This window comes from Crinia signifera, chromosome 2 (assembly GCF_055691185.1).
Source record: "Crinia signifera chromosome 2, ASM5569118v1, whole genome shotgun sequence".
Lineage (NCBI taxonomy): Eukaryota > Metazoa > Chordata > Amphibia > Anura > Myobatrachidae > Crinia > Crinia signifera.
In genome coordinates this window covers 74,431,485-74,458,190 of record NC_139218.1, presented here as the reverse complement: position 1 = coordinate 74,458,190, position 26,706 = coordinate 74,431,485, and the positions used below count along the sequence as shown (strand labels likewise).

The window sequence follows — 26,706 nt, the reverse complement described above, 5'->3', positions numbered from 1 at the left end:
ACTTGAACAAATCAGAACTTCCTGTATTAAGAAAATTGTAAGCAGGGCCCTCCTACCTTTTTAACCATCTGTAAATACCCAAGTTGTATCACTGTTTCCAATTGTAAAGTGCAATGAAATTTGCTGCTATATAAGAAACTAATAAATAAATAAAACATAATAAAAAAAGTACTGCCACTGCATATACGTATTAACAAAAAGCAGATTACTGGCGAACTCATGGACATTTGTAAACTATGTATAATATTATAGATTTGCTAGTTTATATTTAGGAAATGTTGGTAACTTCCTACGGAAGAGTGTTACAGACAATGATCACAGTTGACAAAAAAGAAAACATGATGAAAAACAAGACAGACAAATATAGGACAACTTTTAAAATCCAGTTTGTTTTTTATTCCATTTTTGTGTACAAACAGTATAAAAACTTCAAATAGCGTATTCCTTAATACATGGTCAGTCTGGCACGGATTGGTCAGCAGTGCAAAATTAGTATTGTCTGAGTGAATTTAGTACATCTTTCCTTTATGGATGTCCCTTGATTCACAAGTGGTCTTTATAACTGTACAGAAATTATACATATTACAAACAAAACAGAGGACAACAGATCTACAGAGCGTGATTATACAGCAGAAGACACAAAAGAATAAAGTCGTTTTATGGAAATGTACAAAGTATGGAATTTGGTAACCATGGAAAGAAAGAAAGGAAAAAAAATAGTATCATGTTAGTGAATTCGAATAGCAACCTATACCTGCTATAGTAAAAATGTTATAATTGAGTCTAGTTAATGAAAGTAAACATCTTATTGGCTGCTTTGTGTAACACCATCCCTTTTTAATTTTGCTATAGGATTGTTCTAAAGGCAGGTTTTCATAATAGCACCTTAATATGTGCATTAGCCACTGTTCTCCCAAAACTTACATTTGGCCCCTTGAAAAACTAGACAAGACTATTCCCAATCTAATATATCAAATATTACTGAAACGAGAAAAGAGCCTACAGAAGTACTGACGCAATTCAGACAGGAAGTTTAAAGAGACATTACTAATACGTAGTAAATAGATAGGCTTAATATTGGTTTAGTCCACACAACAGCTTCCAGAACTGAAGGGCCTGATTCAGAGATTCTTTAAGTCGATTTCCTAGCAAATTTCAGACTATTTTTTAATCAACAGGATCTCATCTCCATATCTACAAAGATTTTCTGGGCATACCTAAGCCAGGAGCTCCATCCTTCACATGCACTGGTAGCAGGAGGTTCTTAAACATTGAGTAACCTAAAAAGGTTATTCAAATATTCGATAGCCATATCCGATAGCCACCTGATGTTTATGCAGTGTATCCGATTATACGTCTCACAATGCAACAGCAGATCACAGCACCCAGTAGTAAGAGTCTTTTAAAACAAGACGCCTCCTACAGTTTTTGCATACAAAGATGCAGTGGAGGTGGCTATAGCAACCATCTATGAATCAGGCCCTATGAGTATTAACTACCATCCACGTTCTGTCTAGTAACAGCAGGATACAATCAGCATTAGTGGAATGAAGCAAAGAGTTTATAAAGTTAGCAGCTAGGGCAAGTAAGATGAACAAGAACTGCCTCTGACATCAGAGATAATCATCTAATAGAGCATACAAATAGGGAAATGTAAACTTATTTTCTAAGTGATCTGTCTAGACCGCTTACAAATTAAGCACACATTTCCCCGGTGTATACCGCATAGCGATGGCGGTCCTGTGCGTCACCATTGCTGGCTCATATCTTTAGTACATGCAGTCAAAAGCTAGATAGAGAACCTGCATAAAGAACACTGAGGGGTAGATTTATTAAGCTCGGTGAAGTGATAAAGTGTCTGGTATTTATCACCGGCCAATCAGCTCCTAACTGTGAAGTTACAGGCTTGGTTTGAAAAATTACAGATAGGAGCTGATTGGCTGGTGATAAAAACCAGACACTTATCACTTCACTGAGCTTAATAAATCTACCCCTGAGGGTGTATTCAATGCCACCAATGAAGGGGTTTGTGCAGTGAGGATGGCTTGTTTTGGCAAAGATTTCCGTAAAGAAGCCATCCTTGCCATTAAACCCCGCTGTATTCAATCACCAGAGGATGGCAAGGATTCCCCTACATGGCGAGGTTCGCCCAAATGCAGCAAGCCCGCTGCATTTTGTGGCTGCACTCACTGTTTCCACCTGGCAGAAAAGAGCCAGCTAGGTGGAAACAACGAGTGAACTGGAGGGCAGTTTAATAGGGACAGCGAGCTATGACGATGAGCTATCAGCAGTGCTCACCATCATAGCTCACCTTACAGGCATTGAATATACCCCTGAGTCAGCACAAATTGCCCATACGCACAGCTCTACGTGTGTGGGCGATCTAGCCGCTGGGGAGATTGCCTGAATTACATTGCTAAGCAGGATCGACCCCTGTGTATGGGGCTTATGCCATCTTACCAACACAGGACAGTAATAGACAAAACAAACAAACCAAATAAAAATGTGAAATGTATGCCAACAGGAAGAACAGACTGATGCAACATTCTAACTTTAGAAAACGCTCATGCCAATCCTTAGACTGGCAGGTGTTAAGATTGCACCCGATTAACGAAATCTATAGAAAATATTCATGACCGTTCTAAATTTAAAACTTCAAAATTATTAAAGCTGCTTCTTTATAAAATGTTGCTGAACTACAATTCCAAATATGTTGGACCCACAGGCGTCAATTAATGATGTCATCACAGACCAGATCTCATGCTGCCCATATATTATAATAAGGGTTGGAACATTTCTTGAGTATCTGTGGTCAGCTGCATCATACGTACATGCAGATTAAGGTCATAGAATTTTAAAACCTGGCATCCAAGTCTTATGTGGCGGCAGGTATGCAAGAACGTATCATGGACTTATGAAATAACCTTTCTACAAACAGCTATACATGTACAGGTTTAGGTTACACAATTAATGCTTTGACTATGGGTTTCCTATAGGCAATAGCAGAGTCCGCTACAGTTGCGTATAACTCAGCTGCTGAGCACAGACCTAACTCTGGACTAGAAGGCACTTGGCGTTTCTTACAGAAAGCACAAATGTATCACTTAGGGGGAAATTTACTGAGATGGGAGTTCAAATTTGCATGGGATGTTGCTATGGGTAACCAATCAGAATCTACTTCTTAGATGTAATACATAAGATAGTATGTTATCCCATGTGAAATTGAACTCCCATCTTCGTAAATTTCCCCCTTAGTGTTTAAGGCTGAAGAATAAATCCAAAGTAGAAGGCACCTGGAGACATTCACATAAATATGTAAATGTCCCCATATCATAACATACATATGTCACGTACTGTATGATATACCTGTACCAAGTTCCTGAAATGCTGTCATATTAGTGAACATTACAAACACGGTCTATAATATTTTGGTAGTGAAAGGAAAAGTCTGTAAATTAGCAAAACTACAGTAGAACAATGTGATTAGTATAAGTCTTTGGTACATGCATCGTTACTGATAGTCCCTTATAAATGCTAGACAATCGCTGAATAGTGGGTAACATTTATCAGAACCTAAGGCCACCTCCTTATACAGTGGTCTATTTAGTAATTAACAGTTTTCTAAAATTATTGGTCCTTTTGGACAAAGTTAGAGGTGTGTCTCCACTCCCCAGATACAACATATGCAATGTAAAATGGAAGGCGATTGGTTACATAAATCTAGGCGAGTGCTCTGTTTATTTCATCTTCATAATGTGTATCTTAAACAGGCATTTTCAATACTTTTGATGATGGAGGAGTTGTATAAATTTTACTACCGAATGGAACTTATTTCAGCTATATGCCATTTACATTACAAGTTTACTTTCATGAGAGTTGAAAGCAGAAAATGCTGAATTGATCAGATGTTCTACAACTAAATTAGACCGATGTAAAAATGTAATAAAAACAGGAATTAAGATACAAAAGTAGTACTTAAAGCCACTGAACTTCAAAAGGGAAGAAATATCCCACTGAATATATAGACACACCTGAAAAGCTGAGTATATCTCTGCTAAATAGAAATAACAGGACTGTTTATACAGCCACCATCTTCCCTGGCACTCCATTAAAGTAAGCGGCCATGTTAAGGGGGAGCTGCTATATAGGTGACTGACATGCACACTTGCTTTGCACTGTGTGGATTGGTTACTTCATACACAGGGGTGGGGCAACAATATCATAGTCTCAGCTTTTCGTTCTGTTTCAAATCCATCGAGACTTGGATGCAGGAGGAGCTTCAGGATTGGGAAAAGGCCTAACCAGACTCCGATGCAAACTACACTGTAGGGTTTTCATGGGAAAATAACTCATCCTAGACAGATCTTTCATGTAGGTTGCTTCACAATAGCCAACTTTTCAGATAACTGATGAAAACACCTTGCACTTATATTAACAAATATTACCTACATTGACCACCTCCACATGAATATTAGAAGCAAAAAGGGCCATATATGCTGTACATACATATTTATATTATGCATATAGCAGTTGCCTAGTTCTGTTCTGGAGCACACTAGTCCTGATAGCCCCTTACAGCTATAGCCTATGTACACAGGCTGAGGGAATGTCACTCTTTGGGTCCAGATTCAATAAGATAGTAAAAACATGGATATATCTGACGCATCAACCGGAATGTAAAGTTCAGTGGCTTGTCATAGAATATAGATAAATACCAGCAGTATATAAATTCCAAAAAAGAAAATAAGTTATGAAAAGTTTAGTGTTAACTTTAAGCTTTTCCAAGAAATTGCTAAAATTAGTAGGATTTCTTATTAATCAAATATTAGACCTGATTTTCAGAGAAATGAACAATGACGATCAGTGATAAAAAGACTGCAAACTTTTCAATGCTGGGATCTTACAGAATGATTACTGGCAGCTTATGAAAATCAAACTCTGGTGATAATATGGTGACACAGTTTACACTATTTATTATTTACCTCATATCCGAAAAGGTAAAATATCACGTGACCAGTGGCAATTGTAAACACATGAGCTGGTGCGGAACTAGAATTCCCATACTACACGTCACCAACTCGCGTATTTGAGATTGCCTTACACATGTGCCTGTAGATAAACTAGAGCACAAACAGAAGATGAAGGAACTGATGTAGCGATTAGATCTCTATTGTCTCATTGAGTGTCTGACTGCCTCTTGCAAGGATTTCCTGGTCACTAGGAGTCGGACAACTTCCTCATTCTTCTTGGTGAGACGCTTTCTGGCCTGGTCATGTGTGACCATAGTCATGTCCCATCCATTCACCTGAGGGGGAGATAGTACAGGATAAGCACTGTAAATTCTGCTGACTAGAATTAGGGTTGCCAGCTCTAGAATACAAGTTGCAGTAATATACAAAGGCACACAAATTAATCATCAAATTCATTGACATGATTTGTAATATACACCTCATTGCTGCATTTGCACCAAACAGCAATGAGGTGTATAGAATGCCCTAGGAGACTGTATGCAAGCAAGTCTCTGAATCTGTATGAAAAGTTCTACAATGCAGATACCATGTTTTTTTTTTTTTTTTTTACAAGCTTTCTGTTATGATCTGTATAGACTCAGGGTTAGATGTACCAAGCCTAGAAAAGTGATAAAATGTAGAGTGATAAACAACCAACCAGCTCCTGTCTCTTTTCAAACAGCCTGTAACATGACAGTTAGCACCTGATTGGTTGATAATTTAGCACTCTCCATTTTATAACTTTTGAAGCTTAGTACATCTGGCCCTCTGTCACACACATATGTGTCACATGTCAACTTAATCAGCAGAATCTTCTGGTCTGTCCCAGACACAACATGTTGTGAATAATATACATTTTCACTCGCAGAATCGCTCCAGGCATCTCCCTCTTTGCGGCAAATTGAGGATAGATGTAGGAGAACACATATGTACAATTTAGGCCTTATTCAGAGCTGCATGCAATTCTTTTTTTTGGGTGGAAATGGTATTTTTTATACTGTCCATCTGTCTGAGCTGAGCATATGCAACTTGGAGCACTTATGGGCAATTCTGAGCCATAAGCAGCTCACCCACATCTCTAATGCTGCAGAATATGTGCAACCGAGCATTAGCATGTATTATTGCAAAGGATACAGATGGAATGGAGTCTACACAGATCAGCCGATTTGCGGGGGTAGAGAAATTAGGATGGTTTACGCTAGAAAGAGAGACGTTTAAGGGGAGATATGCTTCTTAACATGTACAAATATGTCAGGGGCCAATATAAGGAACGGTCAGGAAACCTTTTTGCTTTGAGTTTAGACTAGAAAGAAGATTTCGTACCCTTAGAAGGTTAACCTTTTTTTAAGGTCAGGGCAGTTAAATTGTGGGACTCTTCTTCCTGGAGAGGTGGTGTCGGCAGACACAATTAATACATTTAAAAAAAGGTTGGACACATATCAATTGGGTGAAAACATCCATGGGTACAAACAATCATAATCTGTCTATTAAATCAGAATACACAACTTATATAAAAGGGCTGTAGCAAAAAAGATCAAACACTAATCAAAGGTTGAACTCGATGGACGCACGTCTTTATTCAGCTCCTATGTAACTATGTGGAAAATGGGTGACGATAGCGATGACAGGTACTTCCACAAGTGGATGAATTGAGGAGATGCGACAGCAGAGAGGAGGTAAATTCTAAATACAGACAACTCCCCACATTTTGTTCCGAGCACACAACACGGCTGGTTTCAGTGCAACTCCAATTGTAAATGATCACTGACAGGCAGGCAGAATTGCTTTGTAAAATATGCACCATACAGATCAGTGGATTGATACACAGAAGGGGCCGAGATGTCACAGGAATATACAAAAGGACTGCACCGTCATCTTTTTTTACTTATCCCAGTTTCCAAATGTGTCTGAGGAAATTCTGCTCTCCACAGCAGGACGGAGCTGCAAGGGAGTGTAACGTATGCACAACTAGTACAGACAGAAAGTCACTGTCAGATCTCAGTCAACGTCAACAAAGTCTTCTGCCAGGATTGATCAATTCTAAACAGGTGTTGACCGGGTGTGCTGCACATATAAGGTTGGTTCTTATATGTGCAGCACACCCGGTCAACACCTGGTATAAGGTGCTGCTCATAAAAGGAATCACAATTTTATGAGCACTTTTACTGCGCACTACTGTCATTTTGTTTTTCAGGTTTCATACATAAAACACAAAACTAAGTCAAAACCATAAACACATACTTACCCTACCAGATTTAATACAGAACAAGAAGCTGCAAGTATCTCCACATGAATGGCCTCGTCTTCTTACATACAGAAATATGTGGCTGACTATAGTTAGCATAAGAACCTGGATCCCAGGTTTTACTCATTGACGAAAATAAATTTGTGAGTTGGAACATCTCTTTAATTTGACATATTAAAAGATAACACCCCCTGCAGTGCACATGGTTTTGTCCATTAGAGAAAATTTGCTTCTGCGATTAAACCAGAATCAGGCCCTGAATCGGGATGCACGACACCCATAGAGGGAAAATAAAACAGTGTGGCGAGCGTAGTGAGGCACCGGGCCCGCTGCGTGGCGAGTATAGCGAGCCCGCAAGGGGGAGGGGGGGCGCGATCCACATCCCCCCCCCCCTGTCAGTATTTCGACCGTCGGGATTCCGGCGTCGGTATTTCATACTGAATCCCCTAAATCATTTACATGTAAGAGCTTTACAGCAATCACCGTAGAAGTGGTCATATTTCATACTGCAGCTAGTGTTCCCTTGTGCCTTTGCTAGGAGGTAGTTACCACTAGACAAGAGAGGTAGATGTGGATAATGAGAAGCTTTATGTATTACCTGCATTATTTTGTCTCCCATTTGAAGTCCAGCCACTTCAGCAGGTCCTCCCTCTGTTACTCTTGTAACATAGATGCCCTGCAATTGCAAGCAGTTAGGATACAGCAATATATTTGAAAATATAGATTGATTGATTTATTGATCAGCCCAGTCCATAGGGTTAGTGTATAGAGCCTGGGAGACAGAATGCTCACATTTCAGTTTAGATTTAACTAAGCACACTATGTCAATTAGCATAATTTGTGTAGAGATGGGCAGTACGGATGGTGTAATGGTTAGCATTACCGCATCACAGCACTGAGGTCATGGGTTCGATTCCCACCATGGCTCTAACTATGCAGAGTTTGTATATTCTCCCTGTACTCTGGTTTCCTCCCACAATCCAAAAATATACTAGTACTGGCCGAATTAGCTTCCAAAAAATTAACCCTAGAATGTCTGTGTGTGCGTGTACATGTGGTAGGGTATATGGATTGTAAGCAGGGACTGATGTGAATGTTCAAATATTCTCTGTAAAGGGCTGCAGAATGTGTGCGCTATATAAGAAAAGGTTAATAAATAAATAAGATCCAAATTCATAGTCTAAACCAGTGGTTCTCAGCCTCGGTCCTCAAGTACCCCCAACAGAGCACATTTTCCAGGTCACCTGGCAGATGCACAGGTGCACTCAGTCACTGACACATTCTAAAAGAACACAGGTGGAGCTAATTATTTCACCTGTGATTCTGTTTGGAGACCTGAAATACGTGAACTGTTGTGGGTCCTCAGGACCCCACACAGTTTATTTTTCCAGGTCACCCGACAGGTGCACTCATTACTGACTGACACATTTTAAAAGATCCACAGGTGGAGCTAATTATTTCACTTTATTCTGTTAGGAGACCTGCAAAGCATGCACTGTGTGGGGTCCCGAGGACCGACAGAGAACCTGTAGTCTAAACCCACAAAACTATTTAAAAAAAAAAAAATGGACACACACACACAAGCTGCCATTTAGATCTTAAGCTGATGTTAGATCTCGAACTGGATCTGTACCCAGTTCAAAATAAAACCATGACCACCAAACTGAAAGCCCCACCTTATCTGTCTTGTCCTCCGAAAAAGGATTCTGCGCAGGGTCTTGGTCAATTCCACCTCCAATACTGAATCCAAGGATCAGGCTACCTCCATGATGCAGTTTATGGATTTCAACTCTTTCCTGTAAATAGGATAAGAGACTGAGAATAGATATAGTGTAAGCACTATAAAGTCAAAACATTAACTTACACAGAAAAGTAGATCTTGACAGAGTTTTACGTGGTCACTCATTGCAAGCCATGAGTAAACTTAAGTATTTGCCAACTCTTAGGGGGGTATTCAATGTCTGTCGTGCTCCCGCAGCCATCTCCCAACGGGGGAGATGGCTGCGTGGCCCTATTCAATGCCGTCTTCTCCGACAGCATTGAACAGGGGCTGTCGGACTCGTTCTGCCGAGAAAAGCCGGAAATAGTCGAGCTCCTGGCCGGAGCTTGACTATTTCCGCCCTCAGCTAGTGGCCACCCCCCCTTCTCGCCACTCGGGACATTGCTCGACTGGAGCTCGGCAGTCAGGATTCAAAGCGAGAACGGAACAGGGGCACGGCTGTCGATCCAGCTCGACAGCCGTGCCCCTGACATTGAATACCCCCTTAACCTGCTCTCGGTCATATTTCTGAACTCAAAAACCAGTACGAGCCCCTATGGTATTTGGAATGTACTAAACCTTGCCGATGCATCCCGTCACACATCACATGGGCATCGCATTGATATTAATTGCATATGCACTAACAAATGTGACTAGTACCACAAAAGTACATCTCTTCCGATAAGAGCTGCCATTTGCAATTCTGGCCTATTTTGGTCTCACAAACAAAAATGACAGGAGTGATCTTGGCAATGCCAAGACAAATAAGAGAATTGCAGTCTATTGCAAGAAGAGCTCTGCATGCAAACTTTAAGGGGGCAAGTCAACTGTGTTTGAGGGGTGATGATTTGTGGGTGTCCAATGCATAATTTCATTTTATTTGGGCACCCATTAATTAAAAAACTTGTTGCGCCCAAAAGCACTGGGATTAGCCATGCAAAGATGCAAAACCTGTCTAAACTAATGGGCCCTTCGAAAAGTATCAATTGGGTGCCCATAAGCCAGATTGTTCACACATTTCTTTTCATCGGTTCAGGAGGCTGCCAGCAGAAATGTGGGCACTCACAGCACTTACACCCAATCAGAGCAGTAACTGTATTACTTTGTCGGGATGCCCATGACTTAAGGGGTGTACACACTTGTACAATTTAGACTATCTGCATACAATTTAGACTATATAGTGCAGATCTGCACTTTTTTGGCTGTGATACGGGAGCACACATCGAGATCGCAAGGGATAAAACCCATATGATTTGCATGAGATCCAGATGAGATTTTAACTATATAGTCAAAATCTCATCTGGATCTCATGCAGATTGTAGAAGTGTGTACACAGCATTAAGGCTGAAATAAAAACAAATTCCCCGCCAACATAGCTACATAAAAATAGGACAATCATGACCACTGATTCTAAAACACCATTGGAGAAAAACAAATACACAAACCCAGGACACACCAACAAAATAAATACAGAAATGAAAACACAGTTCAAGTGAGAGCTTACATACTAATTGGATGACAGCACAGCTTAAATAAGGCAGGGTTGCCGACCCTCCCGGAATTACCGGGAGGATCCCGAAAATCGGGTCCTCCTCCCGGCCCCCCGGAAAGGTGGGCAACCCTCCCGGATTCCGGGGGACCCCCACGCCACCCCCCGATTGCGGCGTCTTCCCTATACCTTTTGGATTGAAATCATCAATCCGCGGGTCTCAGAGGAGGGGGCGGAGCTCAAATCGCGTCATTTTAGCCCCGCCCCCTCCACGGAGATCCGTGAATTGGGGGTTTTATCATCCTGGGGGCGGGGCTTAATGATGTAAAGCTCAAGCCCCGCCCCCCGACCTGCAGCTGGAAGTCTCCTCTCCGGGCTTCTCCCGGAAATAAGGCACAAATGAATTTGAAGATTTTAAGGTCAGGAGGATGGAGTCTGATCAGGGGTAGTTGGCAAAAAATAATTACCCAACATATTTTAAAGGGAAGTAATTTGAATACTGCAGAAAAAAAAAAGTTTTTATTTTTAAATATAAAACTTTTTTAAATTAGCGGTACTTCTGTATTAGCAGGGCGTCCATTACCTAGTTTGCATAGTGGTGTATTGAGAATACCAATACACCACTATGCTGGCTACGTAAACTACATAACTTACGTAAACTAAGTAATTTACGTAGTTGGAGCTGTGCGAATACATAATGGGTCATATCCCCACTATCCACGTCATACCCCCAATCATATCCCCACTACCCACGTCATACCCCCAGTGTCCACGTGGGCGTGGAGTTAATTTTATAAAGCCCCGCGAGGGGACGCGTATCCGCGTCTGCTCGCCACACTTTATAAAATTAACTACACTCCCACGTGGACACTGGGGGTATGACGTGGATAGTGGGGATATGATTGTGTTAGTGGGTGTGTGTACAGTGCATTATACTTCCCATCAACGATGTCCCTGGCATTCGGCTCCCCACATCGCGTCCTCCATGATAATCCTCCGGCGGCCGCAATGTACGCAATTAGTGTAGTGCCGCTGGGGGAGCAGGGAAACTATGTAATGCTCCCTCAGCGGCACTACGCTGAATGACGTCCACTTCTGCCACCCCAGGACGCATCTCCCCACCGCTGGCTGTATCTCCCCCCTCCGCCTGGCCGCCGCTGAAGCCCCACCACCCCTCCTGCCCGCCGGTCAAGCCCCGCCACCCACAGTAAGTCCGCACCCACCGCACATATTAGCAGGGCGCCCGGTTAGGCTACGCTGACAACGTAGCCTAAGGTACGTTGTCAGCGTAGCGTAGTAATACACAAGTTCCAATTAGCTAATCCTTGTATAGTGTAGTGACTCTGGTCCTGGAGAAGGCTTTCAGTAGCACCTCTGGGATCAGATCCTCTCCTACTAGGCATGCTCCTCCCTTTCTCTTCCACCTCCATTCCTTTTGCATGCTATACTCTCCCAACCAAAATACCCATTGCATGGCTTGCGTAATTTCCGAAGTCTGTTCCTCTGCTGAGTGAAGCATAGTTTGTCCTTCGGGGCAACCAGCATATCTGAAAGGGGTCTCCAAACTGTTGGTTTTTGTAATTTTTTTTTTTTAATGCCTCACTCCATAATAGCACTGCTTTACCAGTGATTTATCTTTTCTGTACCCTGCAGGGGTAAAGGTTTGTTTATGTTACTATGGGGCAGATGTATTAAGCCTGAAGAGGATCAAATGGAAGGTGATAATGCACCAGCCAATTAACTCCTAACTGTCATTTTTCAAGCATATATAACAGACTTAAAACATCTGCCCCTATAGTCAATTAATGTGCTATTTGGTCATTATATTGTCTCCAAAAGTTGAGAACAAACTTTAGTTAGAGGTTTTATTTCATGAGAGAGAGAGAGAGAGAGAGAGAGAGAGAGAGAGAGAGAGAGAGAGAGAGAGAGAGAGAGAGAGAGAGAGAGAGAGAGAGAGAGAGAGAGAGAGAGAGAGAGAGAGAGAGAGAGAGAGAGAGAGAGAGAGAGAGAGAGAGAGAGAGAGTCTATAAATGGGATGCATTCACTGAGGCTGCGGAAAGATCAGGATGCCGACAATGCTTATTGCCCATTCCTGCTCTATACAATAGTGGTGTTGAGAACCAGAATTATAAACCCTCAGATACCATAGAGCAGGAGGGACATTTGGAAATTAGGTTTATATGGGAAAGGTCAGAGTGCTAAATGGTTTTATATATTTGCAACTTTACATTTCAGAAAGTAAAATAAGCCAGTGTCATGTCTGGCAGAGTGCAGCAAAAATATGGAGTTTTTATGTTATGATCTCAGCCAAATAAATACAATGTATATATACCAATGGGCCAAAGCCGCCATTAGCCACATAATTACAAAACTGTGGAATGTTTGCTTTTGTGAGATCAAGTAATAAGTGTGAGAGATAGGAGTACCTGCTGCCTACCAGGCAAGACACATCCTGTATTTCCCACTGGACAGCTGGGGAAGGGAAAAGGTGATAAGGGATTACAAAAGTTAGAACATGTCATGTCCCATACATACACTCCTTGTCAAAGTCTGGTATGACTCAGCCAGGAACTGGCTCTGACTAGCAGGAATGCAGAAGTGATAGGAGTGTCAAACACACCTCTCCTATCACAACTTTCCATTTAAAGCAGTTATCTTGTGAGCTATTCCATGCTTACTGTGTATGGGTTTACCGGATTCCCAATGTCAGCTATGTATTTACACTGGTGGGGTTTGTACGGTGATATACTGACTAAAAGCAATATATTGTGGGGCCTACACACGGGGCAATTTCGAATCACTAGATCGCTTAGAAAATGTGTGGCCCCGCGCATCACTATCGCGCGGCAATTAATATCCAGCATGCTGGATAAATCTACTCAATCGACAGGCAGGGCCAATGATCTGCCCTGAGAATAGTGGCTCTGACAGATCGCAGCGCTGACACATTGCTGTGTGTTGAGTGATCTAGCACTGCTCAGCACATCTCCCTATGTGTAGGCCCCATTGACTGTAAAAAGATTATATAATTCTATACACGATGTCCTGGGCCTCACACAGATTCCAGATCCCTCTATGGCTCTTTTCCACTGGTATCATGGTATCGTACCAAGTCTGACCGTTACGTTCTTGGTCACATCCTGATATTTGCCAGAGCCACTATTGCCCAACATTGGAAGTAGGGTGGCCAATCCCGGGATCGGCGGGATCCCGGGATTTGCCCAAAAAAACCGCCGGGATTTGAATCCCGGGATTGGACCTTCCAATCCCGGGATTAGCTGTGCGTGCATAAATCTAATGCCGGACAGCGTCTGAGCACCCGCTCAGACGCTGCCCTGGTGTTTCCGATCCTAGGACTGCAACCTGGAGCGGGTATGGGCAGTGCTGCTTGCGCAACGTGACCTCTGCACAGGCCGCACCACCCATATCCGCTCCAGAGTCAATGACCGCACACAGAGTCCTGCAGCTTCAGCCGCCCACCCTCTGCCCCCACCGCCTCTGCACCCTCCGGCTTTGCTATCTGCCCGCTGCCTGTCTGCTCATGTAAGTAAATGAGCAGGGTGGGCAGAGTGGGGTGCCCTTGCTCACTGTGTGTGTACCACATAGAGATGTCATGTTTAAAAAAATGCACCGGGATTGGCATCCCTAATTGGAAGCCCCCCTCCACCCCCCCCTTTTTTAGAAAGGGTACTTGTGTAATAGCACAGCGCCCGTCACGTAGTTAGCATAGCGGCCCGGTCAGAATCAGTGTAGTGTTTGTGCGGCCAGCGTAGTTGTCAGAAGTAGCGTAGTGTTCCCGCTAGCGTAGTAAGCACAGTCAGTGTTCCTGTCAGCAGTAGTGTAGTGTTCCTGCGGACAGCGTAGTCAGCGTCCCTGTCAGATAGGTGTTCCTGAAACAACTCCACTATCCACGACAGCCCGAAGCGCGGCGAGCCCCATGAGGGAACGCGTTATGGGTCCCCCTGACCTGTTCATACCCCCACTATCCGCGTCGAGTCGATTTTCTAAAGTGTGCCAAGCGCAGAGAGCCACCGAGCCCAAAGCATGGCGAACGCAGCAAGCCCCGTGGATTACTTTACATGTATTCTGCGTCCGCTTGCCACACTTTATAAAATCAACTCCACGCCGACGTGGATAGAGGGGGTATGAACAGGTCTGGGGGACGCGTAACACTTCCGGCAGCCGTGGATAGTAGGGGTTTGAAAAAGGAGGCTCTCCCTGAAGCAGACACAGGCAGGGTTGCCATACCCTGCCACAAAAATTACTGAGACGCAGGAGCGCCTCTCCGCCAGCACCCGCATGATCCCCTCAAAGCCGGCAGCCGCAAGCGCAGGGGATCTGGCGGTTACCGGCACTGTGTGAGAGGCACTCACTAGGCTTGCCGGGGACAGAGCTAGGCTGCCACGGAGTCACTACGCTAACTACGCTAGGCAGTCGTTGGGCTACGCTGACAGCGTAGCTTAGCCTAAGCTGAAAACGTAGCATAGCCGGGCTTCGTGCTATTACACAAGTACCGAAAGAAAGTTATTTCTTCTAAAACCCAATTCCATTTCGAAATGGAGACTAGAGAAGTCCCTTATTCCACAAGCCCCTCTTCTGCCCTTCTGAAATGGCTTCCGTGGTAGACCTACATTACAGAGAGTAAAGGTGCTCCCCCTCCACATACAGCCTTACAAACTACCCTTTTCCTGTTTAAATTTGTATGAACCCCCTTAAGGGGACTCTATTACTTAATTTATTTACGACATGTTGTTTTGTATGTTTACGTTTAGATTTTGCCTTTGTATGAACTCTCCCACTTCCCCTACAGCTGTGTACACAGAGATGGTCATTGATGAAAAGGAGACTCTGCCAGTGGAAAAAGCTGATAGCATTGCATGCTCCTGCAACCAGCGACCGTTAAGGGCTGAACACGGGAGCGCACAGTCGGTGATTTATCGCCCACAGCACATATAAGTCACCGGCAATATGGTCGCTCAGCGACCATATTGCCAGCGATATCTGCTTAAAAGCTGTGTGTACACAGGTTTATTTTGCTGCCCAATTTTTATTTGTCTTCCTTATGCTTCTTTTTTTATTACTAAATTTAAAATCAAAACCTACTTTAAAAAAAAAAAAAATGTATTTATAAAAAGGCGATGAATCCGCCATGGTTTAGCGGAGGCACTTCATTATTTCTCTTGCTTCTTAACACAACAAACCATAAGGCCCATACACACTAGACCAGCAGTGGCCAACCTTTTTACTCTATTAGGCTTTTAATTTAAGAGTACCCCCTCCTCTCAAATACCCTCCACACAAAAATAAAGTGTTTTTACCAAGTTCTTAGATTAGCTAAATTATCAATAAATTTACAAATTAAAGTTAAAAAAAAGTGTTGGCCCCAGAAGTGTAAATAGCAAGTCCTTTATAAAGCAAGACAGATTGGAGTCCTCCTTAAGGCCCTTATACACTATGCAATTTGGCTCGATTTCACCCTATTCCGGACGGAGAAGTCGGGTGAAATCAGCCCAAATCCCATGTGTATGACATCTGATCCGATGTGCGGTCCCATGTGCATCGAGTTGGATTCGGAGGTCGGACATGCAGAACACAAGATAAATCATAATTGGACCCATCAGTGGCAAATTGAATGTGCTTTTTAGCACCTGCGATGCATTGCATTCGATGCCATCCGTAGGTGTGTGCAGCACCGCTGCAAGTCCGACCTTGGGGCAGCAAACAGGAGATTTAAAAAAAAAAAAAAAAAAAAAAACTACAAAAGCTGCTGCTGGTTGGCTGTGAGTGCTCTTTCAGCCAATCAGTGACCTTCCAATTATTTGTAGAGTGTTTTTTTATTTCTCCTGTCCCCCATATAGTGTGGGGGCCTTTAGAACTCGCTGTGAATGGATATATTTCACAATATCCTCTAGGGCTTAACTCAAAGTTATAAAATAAATAATAAACACAAATTACTTAAGAATATTCTCATATCAAAGATATGTAGTTTCTTGTATTTCTGTTTCTATGACAATAATAAAGCAAAATTTCCTTTAACATTTTTAGTAGTTATTTTTTTAAATAAAAAATATCAATGTTACATCCTCCAACACATCTTATATTCAATATTCTTCTGGGGATTCCTTCTCCGGATGAAGCTGTAGTAGTTTCATGTCTTCTAACAAAGACCCCACTATCTGACGAAAGGTTAAAGTAGCAGCCTGTCTTTGTAGCTTTGTGTTATATTTAGAGATCCGCTTTATGGATCCAGCAGCTTGGTCTGCATCGCATGCAGTGTCTGCAAGGTTTTATAGGCACATCCACTGAGAGGTACACAGACCCCTGCACACCATTTCCCAGAGATGAGTCATCCATCTTCAAGTACCAAACTATATTGTCTGGAGAAAGTAAGGTTACCCTAGCAACCTTAAAGTCCCAGCACCTCTTCATTTCTCCCAGGCCTCATGCACACAGGAGTTCATTTTAAAAGCCTATTAAAATGTGCATTGATATGGACAGCTTAAGAAAAAGAAAATCATTTGTAGAGATGCATCTGGATTTATCACATGTAGGACAGAGCGTTATTTAAAAAATAAAAATAAATCACTGTAAAATAAGGAGCTTGATATTTACTCTCTAGCTGGTTTGTTTCTTCAGGCTGATATTCATAATTTCTAATTCTCCAGATTTTCTCAATGTTGTGCCAAGCATGGCAACCACGGGCACATGGCACCTGATTTAGCTGTGCTCAGTAAGCTGCAAACATCGCAGCCTCCCCAACATCTGAAACACCGCCCCACTGAATACCCTCGGTACCACGCGAGGGGATGCATGTGTATGAGAAGGCATCCCCCTCAAATGCATTATTATTTATGAGTGCAACTGATCTCCTGTGATGTCAGCTGCCCGCCCCCAACAGACCTAGGGCCGCCCACGTACCCATGAGAATGCCCAGCATTCCCATGGGTACATGGGCCTGCTCCCATACGCCTCACATAGCAGATCCTACAGGCTGCTGCAAACATTTATCGCAGTCCTTGCTGGGATCACATATGATACATTGTATGAGACAGGACCAGATACAATGTATTGTATGCGATCCTATTGTCCAGCAGCTGCCGAGCTGCTGGACAATGGATGGGGGCATTAAGACCTGAATTATCAACAATTGACAATGTAGATATCTCACATGTCAACACTCGGTCTACAATGCGAAAGCACTGTAGGCATGGTGACTGAATAGGCACAGAGAGACAATTTGTGTCACGTTTTTCACCGGAATGATGTCACTGAGGAATTTTTTCACAAAGGAATTTTTTTCCACAATACAGAATTAAAACTAATGCGGTGAAGTTTCCTCTGCATAGTATTTCAATAGTGTTTAGTATGGATTTAATGCTTAAACTATGGGCAATTCCAAGTACCAAGGCTTTCCTAATGTGTGCATTTGAGCATAGCTAATTATTTGTGCAAAAACCCACCATGGTACTTATGTATTATCTGGGCTCCCATGTTAAATGAACCCCATTTTTTCATACCACTACTATCCAAATACGCATGGAGTTGATTTTATATAGTGTGGCGAGCGCAGCGAGCCACCGTGCCCGAAGCGTGGCGAGCGCAGCGAGCCCCGCGAGGGGAAACGGTCTCACAAGAAAAACGGGAGCCCAGATATTACATAAGTACCCCCACCATAAATGTTAACATGACATTTGTTTTGTGACAAGTCATTTATGGTTAACCAAAGAGATCAAATGTATTGGCTATCATCAGAACTGACAACGATGTAAAGCCCTGTATACACCCTGCTCATTTTAGCCCTTTGGAGAGATATCGCTCATTTTATAGCCCAGTGTTTATGCTGAGCACGATGGCCGATGCGCACTCCAGTGGGTCATTAACTACCCCCCCTCCATCAACTGTGCATGCACACACAAGGGAGCGGATCATTAGTGAAGGCCATGCTGTATTTTTGGATTGTGGTAGGAAGCCGGAGTACCCAGAGGAAACCCAGGCAAGCACAGGGAGAATATACAAACTCTGCAAATTTAGGGCCATGGTGGGAATCAAGGCCATGTCCTCAGTGCTGTGAGGCAGTGGCGTAACTACTTATTTTGCATCCCCGCCACACATTCCCCCCCCCCCACTCCCACTTCCCTCGGCGCCCCCCCCCATGCACATACCTGCCCGCCGCTGCATCTGCGGTCACAGTCCCGTCTCCTGCTGCTATAACGAAAAGGGACTCTTAGAAAATGGCTGCCCCCATACTGCAGACAGAAAACTGTCTGCAGTATGGGGGCAGCCATTTTCTATGTGTCCGTTTTCATTATAGAAGCAGGAGCCAGCGCTAGGAGACACAGGACTGTGACAGCACGGCAGGCAGGTACCCGCAGACAGCAGCGGGTAACTATAGCCCCGCAGACCCCCGGCACCCAAAATTTCTCTGCGCCTCCCCGCCACCGCGGGGGCTGCGGAGCTATAGTTATGCCACTGCTGTGAGGTAGTAATGCGAACCATTACCCGTCCGTGCTGCCCATGCTCTTTGAGTCATCCTTCATTTTGTGAGTCAGGGGTACAGTACCCTCTAGATTCTAGAGCTGACCTGCCATTTGCATTTTAAGCAAGGATGACTCTATAACTCCATACACATTAGACTATTTAAAAAAATAAATGTGTGCCATCTTCTGCGCTGCATGCTCAATGTTGACTATATCGGACGTCAAGGAGGCAACAGTGCGGCGGGTGATGTCACTGACTAAGTCATTGCTCAATATTTTTCAGTGTATACGGCTAAGCACAATGTTTTTTGCCCAGGAAACTTCAAGAGAACTTCATTAAGCAAATTGACTCACGTGTACTGAGCTTATGAGTCATTCTTAATTTTGTTATAGTGAGACTCATAGGCACCCCCGTATTCTTGAGCCCTTGTCTATACAGGACACCCAACTGCAATTTAAATGATAGGGTTGCACTCTTGTTAACAAGATCCTCAACTAAACTGCTGACAACTCCCAGGGCAAACCTCTGCCTCCTTGCATATGTCAGCCAGTTCTACAAACTACATACCCTCTGGCAAAAATCTAGACGCACCTTCACAAACTTTTTAGGAGCAGCAAATTACATTGTGTGAGTGGCGCTATTGGGGGGAGGTCAGCAGGAAATAAAAAGGGCACATAGTTGCAGTAGTCATTCAGATGGAATGTACATGCATAGGGCACAGTATGAGTAGCTATAAGAACGCTCTGTAAAGCGCTGCGGAATATGTGTGCGCTATATAAGAAACTGTTCATAAACATATAAATCTAAGGTTGCCTATAAACAAAGCTATGTTGTGTAAAGGCGTGATGGCAAGTTACTGGGTGCAAGTTATGATCTCTGCAGTCTCACGATGAAGCACTGGGAAGACGCCTGAGGATGGAGAACAGCGCCGCTGACACATGAACCAGCAAGCTGCACATAACTCACCACCACGGCTGTGACTGGCTGTCCCGGGATGTACGACATCGCTGCGCTTCCTCCACGACTCAATCACCACCGCCGCCGCCACCCGCACTGGACAAAGCGAGCCCGGGCCTCACACTCACGCCCAGCTCATGAAAATTAATCTAGTGACCCACCCGATATCTGCATAACGTGCAGACACCGCCCCCAGCACCGGCCTTACAGCCTGCCACGCCCCCTACTTATGAATTATGTGGTAGGAAATACGACACACCCACAGTTCTGCTTCCTCCCGTTTAGTCAGATCACTGCAGGGCCACGCCCACAGCTCATAAATATATAGCACCAGATTCATCCTTCCCATACTCAGCTATGTAGGAATGTGTTACTTATTACACGGTAGCCCCCTGACGTCATTGGGATTCGACGCCAGGTCATGTGATTTCTCCCAAGTTGCTCCGTCTCCAGCCAGTCCGACTGCGCCGTAGTAGTACTAGAGTAGACACTGTAGCATATGTTCCATCCTAGTGCTGCTGCAAGAGTTTTGGGTAACTCTCAGTGCTGTAATAAATAAGCGGAGCTGCTGACATACATGCATATTGTATGAATGAGAATGTGGGGACATGTGGAGTACACATGTGGGCAGGTAGCGACGAACTTGTTGTGGTTGGGCATTTCAGGGAGTATAAACACGTTCAGTCTTGCAGTGTGAGCAAAAAAATAAAAAGTTGTACAACTTGTGTGTGGTGTAAGTGTGTTTACGTAAATAGTTTGGGATGCGGTCATTTGGTCTACAGCATGATGGTCGTCAGTCATTAGGTCGACATGGGAAAAGGTTGACATGGTTCTAGGTCGAAAGGTTATTAGTTCGACAGGTCATTAGTTTGACAATATCTAGGTCGACAGTCAAAAGGTCGACATGGGTTTTTCACTGTTTTTTGAGCCGACTTGTGCCGACAGGCGGGATTTCATGCCCTACCATCCACTAGGGCATGGTGGAAGAATAAAATAGTGTGCTGAGCGTAGCAAGCGCTGCGAGGGGATGCGGTGCACTTTAAACTGTGTCCATGTCAAAACCCCATGTTGACCTTTTGACTGTCGACCTACACATTGTCAAACTAATGACCTGTCAAACTAATGACCTTGCGACCTAGAACCATGTCGACCTAATGACTGTCGACAATCATGCCGTAGACCAAATGATCCCAACCCAAATAGTTGCACTGTGAACTTGCATTGTGAGTTGTCATTCGCTGAAAAAAATGCAAATAAGTACTAAAGTTGTTTAGCTCTTGAGGACTGGAGCTGGCTACCCCTGGTCTAATGTGTACCCAACTTTAAAGATCTCCATACACGATGCAATAGCAGCGTGCGATGCGATGCCCGCTCCCGCGGGCATCGCATCGCACAGTACAAAAATTATGTGCTGCACATACTTTTTGTACTGCCCGTGTATCACATCGCACGCAAATCACATGCAAAATGCATGCGTTGCGATCCATCTGATAATGCATCGCATTGCATGCTGCTGCCGCAGCAGCGTGTATGGGGACCTTAAGTGATTTCCCTAATTAGACTTTTGGAAAAACAGGGATATTTAAGGAGGAGATTAAAAGAAACAACTCTGCAAAGTATATCAAACTTGTAGATCAAGTCCCTTATCAGATTTGCCAGGATCCAAAGGATGTAAACATCTTGAAATGGAATTGCTATATTTTGGTGACTGGGCTTTATCCTAGATTTAACCACTTGAGTGGTGGGTTTTGCTTGGGCACGACAAACCTAGCAGGGCAGGTTTGTCCTCCCCCAGCAAAACCCACCACAGAACGTAGCCCCCCTCACCTCCGCTACGGCGTACAAGGAGCTCCCCTGCCAGTCACAGCAGTGACCACAGGCGGCAGGCTCGGGGATGTTCACAGCGGCTCGGGAGGACTCGGGCGCCTGAACTTCTGAGCGCTCCCAAGTCCCTCCGGGCCGCCCCAAACATCACCGAGCCTGTTGCCTACGCCACTGCTGTAAATGGAGGCAGGGGAACTACGGTGTACGATCGCCTGAACGCAGATGATGGGGGGGGGGGCAAAAGGAGGGGGGAGCGATGGGGGGAGGGTCCAAAGGTGGTGCACAGCTGGAGGCACCACTGGCGCACACCTACTGTATTGTGGTAGGCCCGGAAATTTTCCAGGACAGCCTGCTGCGGCAGTGCAGCTGAGCCTGGAAAATTTCCGGGCATACCACCCAAAAGCTTAAGTTGTATGTCATCTCAAATGGAACACGATTTCAAGAGACCCTTTGGTTACGTATAAGTCAGCACAACATTTTGACATCTTGTTGGCTCTGAAACAATTCTGCAAAATTAGTGACACCTCTACCAAAATTCCATCTGATACTGTCAACATTCAAAGAATTGTGGAGGATTATTTTAATGACAGTGTATAAAATATGCATGTCACAGAAGAGTGCCTTTAACTACCGGAAGGGAAAAAAGGCAATTTGGAGGCCTTGACCACACTTGCTACTTAACAAACTGTTCCCTGGGTGCACGCACCCATCCTTACGAACGGAGGGCAGGGGGACGAGTGTCGTTCCATTAGCATATAGGAACCCCCAGCGTTTAATGGGCGTTCTCATGGTAATGGGCCAATGATGCGGGTGCAGGGGGCGGGCAGCTGACATCACTGGATGTCAGTTGTCTGCCCACTTCCCTCCAAATGTGCACGCAGATCTAAGGTTGCTCTGAGTAATATGGTTGCTCTTAGATATGTGCACACGGTCGGCGACCATCGAATGATGTGGGTGTTACCCTGCAGGCTGCGAATGGATGTTCAGTGCAAACATACACACATTGTGAATGGTGGGCCGGCGTATCACAATTCACAAGGCGGGATCTGGTTTAGTCGCAACAATGCGAATTCATATCTGAGCGAATGAATCAGAATACCCTCCATTGAGTGACCTGAGAGGCAGGAGGGGGGGGGGGGGGGGGGCAGTTGAGCAGTTGTGAGTCCTCATAATTTGCTGCTCTATTTAGAGAGACAGGGGAATGGGCAGCAGATCATAGAGCTCTGGCCATGGCCCCCACAGCAACGAAAGATGGGGAAGTGACACCCCTTTTGTGATTTGACACCCAGGTCATGCGCATATGCGATAATTATAGCAAAGGACAGCTCTTGCGTTAAGAGCATACTTGCCGACTTTGGCATACTCCTTTCCGGGAGAAGCCCGGAGAGGAGTGAAAGGGGGCGGGTAGAGGCTTTGTTTTGGGGGCGGGGCACGGGTGATGTCATAAAGCCCCGCCCCCATGATGGGCTGAAGCCTCAATTTGCGGGTCCGTGGGTGGAGGGGCTAAAAATGTCGCGAAATGCCGCAAATTGCGTCATTTAGCCCCGCCCCCACCCTGCGGACCCGCGAAAGTCATAGTTTTTAGACCGCGGGGAGAGGGGAAGCCGGAGCTGTAGGGAAATGCGGGAGACTTGCCCCCCTTCCCGGGGGACCGGAGGGGGACCCGATTTGCGGGACCCTCCCGGCCATTCCGGGAGGGTAGGCAAGTATGGTTAAGAGCTGTCCTTTGCGGTGAGAGTCGCCGGGTCCCAGCAGGTCCCGGCGGCTCCCCCTCCCTCCCACACCCGGCGCTGCTGCTGCTGCGCCGGGTTCTCCTCCTTCCTGCACCCGGAAGAGGATCAGTGCAGGGAGGAGGTCACAGGTTCGGGCAGCACAGCTCTGTGACACAGGTGAGGGGGGAGGGGGCAATGCGGTGCGGCAGGGGTCCGTGCGGGGCGGCGGGGGGTCGTTGCGGGGCGGCGGTGGGATGCGGTAGAAGCCCATTGGCTTCTATGGGGCATCCCAAAATGCGGTAAAAACCCAGATAACAGGGTTTTTACCGCATTTTTAGCTTAGAGAATCTCCCCCTGTATCTCTTATATATTTGGCCAGAACTGTCACTCTGTGACTGTGGGCCTTATTCTAGTTCTTAAGGTGCCCACACACTAGAACGATTTTTTGGCCAGATAAATGGATTTTACAATCTATCTGACTTTGCCACACATTACAGATTTATTTCAGTGATCGGCAGATTTTTCCACCTAAAGATTGCATCTTCATTTCTGGAAATTGCCCAATCGATTGTCATTTCAGCTGTTCATAATGTAAATAGATGAAGATGACGAATTGGGAATGCCCACACATATAAAAAAGATCTGCAGATAATACCAGATTATTAAGCATGTTTAAAAACCTAATTAAGCAATCGATTGGCGATTTTGATTGGGATTGCCAAAAGGGGGAGCCAACACATCTAAAATAAATTGTGGCAATCATCTCCATATCTGAAAATTGTCACAATTAATTGCTGATGTATGGGGCCCTTAACTCGACAGCCGGAATTCAATGTTCTGACTGTCGAGTGTCGGAAATCTTACTCTTTGTCAAAAAACTGGTGCAGATTCAACAATCCATGGCTGTTTCTGTCAACACAGACTCACCGCCATAGGGAGTCAGGACAGTAGCGATAACTGTAGCAATAACTTTACTGCCAATATTTGTCAGAAATATCGGCAGAAATTAAATATCCCCTATAATCTGCAAACTCTCTTTGTTCTAAGTAAGGTAGAGCTGGTGGGTTATGTGCAAGCCTCCCAACATAGAGAATGTATATTCTCCTCAGCTGGGGGAGTGGGTCAGAGCAGAGGCACAGGTCATGGCTGCTTGAAGATGGAGAAGATGTCGGGATGTTCGCAGGGGACCTGGGTGAGTAGGATTTCCTTCCACAGGTCCCCCATGGATTTCTTCGGACCCAGGACCCCGGAACCAAGCCACCGGACCGGACCCAGGGACCTAACAACGGGCTCAAGATAGGTAAGTATCAGTATGTGTGGGCTTTGTATGTATTAAAGTTTTATTTTAAATGGGTGTCAATGTGTTTATTTAACTATTTCTTTTACGGTGGAACTACAAGTGCCAGCGGGCCCTTTAATGCCCCGCATGCTGAGACTTGTGGTTCTCCAAGTCCCAGCATGCGGGGAGGCTTGCTGGGACTCATAGTTCCACGGTATAAGATAATAGTTTTTCATCTTTTTTTTTACACCATTTATCAGCTCGATGCCCACCACCCAGGGGCATCGAGGACAGCCCCCGGGCTTCAGCATGGGCACGTAAGTTCTGGAGGGGGGACCCCTTCTTTGGGGGGGTCCCCACTCCCCCAGGACCCCTGCCCATGCTGACCCATACCTCCCAACTGTCACGAATACAGCGGGACAGTCCCGATTTTCGGGTCCTGTCCCGCTGTCCCACCCGCGGCAGGCATTGTCCCGCTGCGGGGGGTGGCAGTTGGGAGACCCTCCAATCTAATAGAATAGACGCTGTGCGAATGCGCACAGCGTCTATTCTCGTATGAAATTGAGGTCGCGGCTCATTTGCATACGCCCCGCCCCCTTTTCGGGGATGAATGCTTTGGCCGGGGGGACTTGTATAAAAAAATCTCCCCCCGGCTGTGGCATTACCCTGCTGGCTGGTTGGGCCCGGTGCTGGTTCTTGAAATACGGGGGGCCCCTAGTCATTTTATCCCCCGTATTTTGGGAACCAGGACCGGCCCAATGATCTGTGCATATCTCTGACCAATTCACACATCAGACCCTGGTGCGATTTATCGCCCAAAAAATGCGAAAAACAAGCCGTTGCGCACCCTATTAAATGTGCGATTTGGCCAAAAAATGCGGGAAAAAAAGAGAAATCCCCGTTTTTATGCGAAAATATCGCAAAAAAAAAAAAAAAATCGACTCCTATTAAATGTCACCCTACACCTTGCATCTCTTATATATTTGGCCAGAACTGTGTGTATAACGGTGGGTGGAGTCATGGGCGGAGTCATACACACAGTCACAGAGTGAGCACAGACAGCTAACAGGCAGCAGCAAGGCAAGTTGTTAAAGCAGTGCAGGAGAAAGCACTGCAGCCCGATCCCCCTGGCCAGTCTTGGATCATTTTATCGACCACACTTAGGTCGATAGTCATTAGGTCGACACCGTTGGGTCGACAGGTGGGAAGGTCGACAAGTGTCTAGGTCAACATAGGTGAAGGTCAACAGGTGTCTAGGTCGACATAGGAAAGGTCGAAGTGGGTTTTAGTCAACATAGCGTTAGGTCGACATGGGTTTTGTCGACAGGTCGGAAGGCCGACAATTTTTTACTGTGTTTTTTTTACGCGAATGTCGACACCGTCGACTTGGACACAGTTGGAAGTCAACCGCAGCCGCTCGCAATGCTTCGGGCATGGCGCCCAGCTGCGCTCGGCACACTATTTTATTCTCCCATCACGCCCTAGTGGATGGTAGGACATGAAATACCACCTGTCGGCACATGTGAGCTAAAAAAAAAAAACATATCGACCTTCCGACCTGTCGACATAACCCATGTCGACCTAACGCTGTGTCGACCTAAACCCATGTCGACCTAAAACTCCAGCAACCACACACCCATCCCTCCCCTACCCACAACACCAATGCACCCACACAACCATTCAAGAACGAATGAGCCGCCGATCCCAAAAAGGTGATCCGTTTCAGTTTACAATGCATTTTCCTGATCTCAGTGCTGCCATCTGTAGACTGAGTACAGTGCTGTGACTACAAGTGATAGAAAGATTAGCTGCCATCGGTGCAGGGATGGCCATCGGTGCAGACGCCATCGATGGTTGCCATCGATGGCGATTCTGCACCCAGCCATCGATCAGTGTTTTTACTCGGTCATGTATATTCCCTTTTTTTTTAAAGCGAGCCGTGGCTCCATCTAAA

The 26,706-nt window shown here is 45.1% G+C and overlaps 1 protein-coding gene across 1 annotated transcript; it reads right to left on the bottom strand.

Annotated features, from left to right (window-relative positions):
- Positions 1 to 369: 369 nt before the first annotated feature.
- On the bottom strand, positions 370 to 20,261 carry TAX1BP3 (Tax1 binding protein 3). The gene is made up of 4 exons (XM_083172409.1): positions 19,947 to 20,261; positions 8,931 to 9,050; positions 7,853 to 7,930; positions 370 to 5,305 (listed from the first exon to the last, which is right to left on the bottom strand). The coding sequence occupies exons 1-4, from the start codon at positions 19,983 to 19,985 to the stop codon at positions 5,168 to 5,170; spliced, it is 375 nt and encodes a 124-aa protein (XP_083028535.1). The 5' UTR covers positions 19,986 to 20,261; the 3' UTR covers positions 370 to 5,167.
- Positions 20,262 to 26,706: the final 6,445 nt, after the last annotated feature.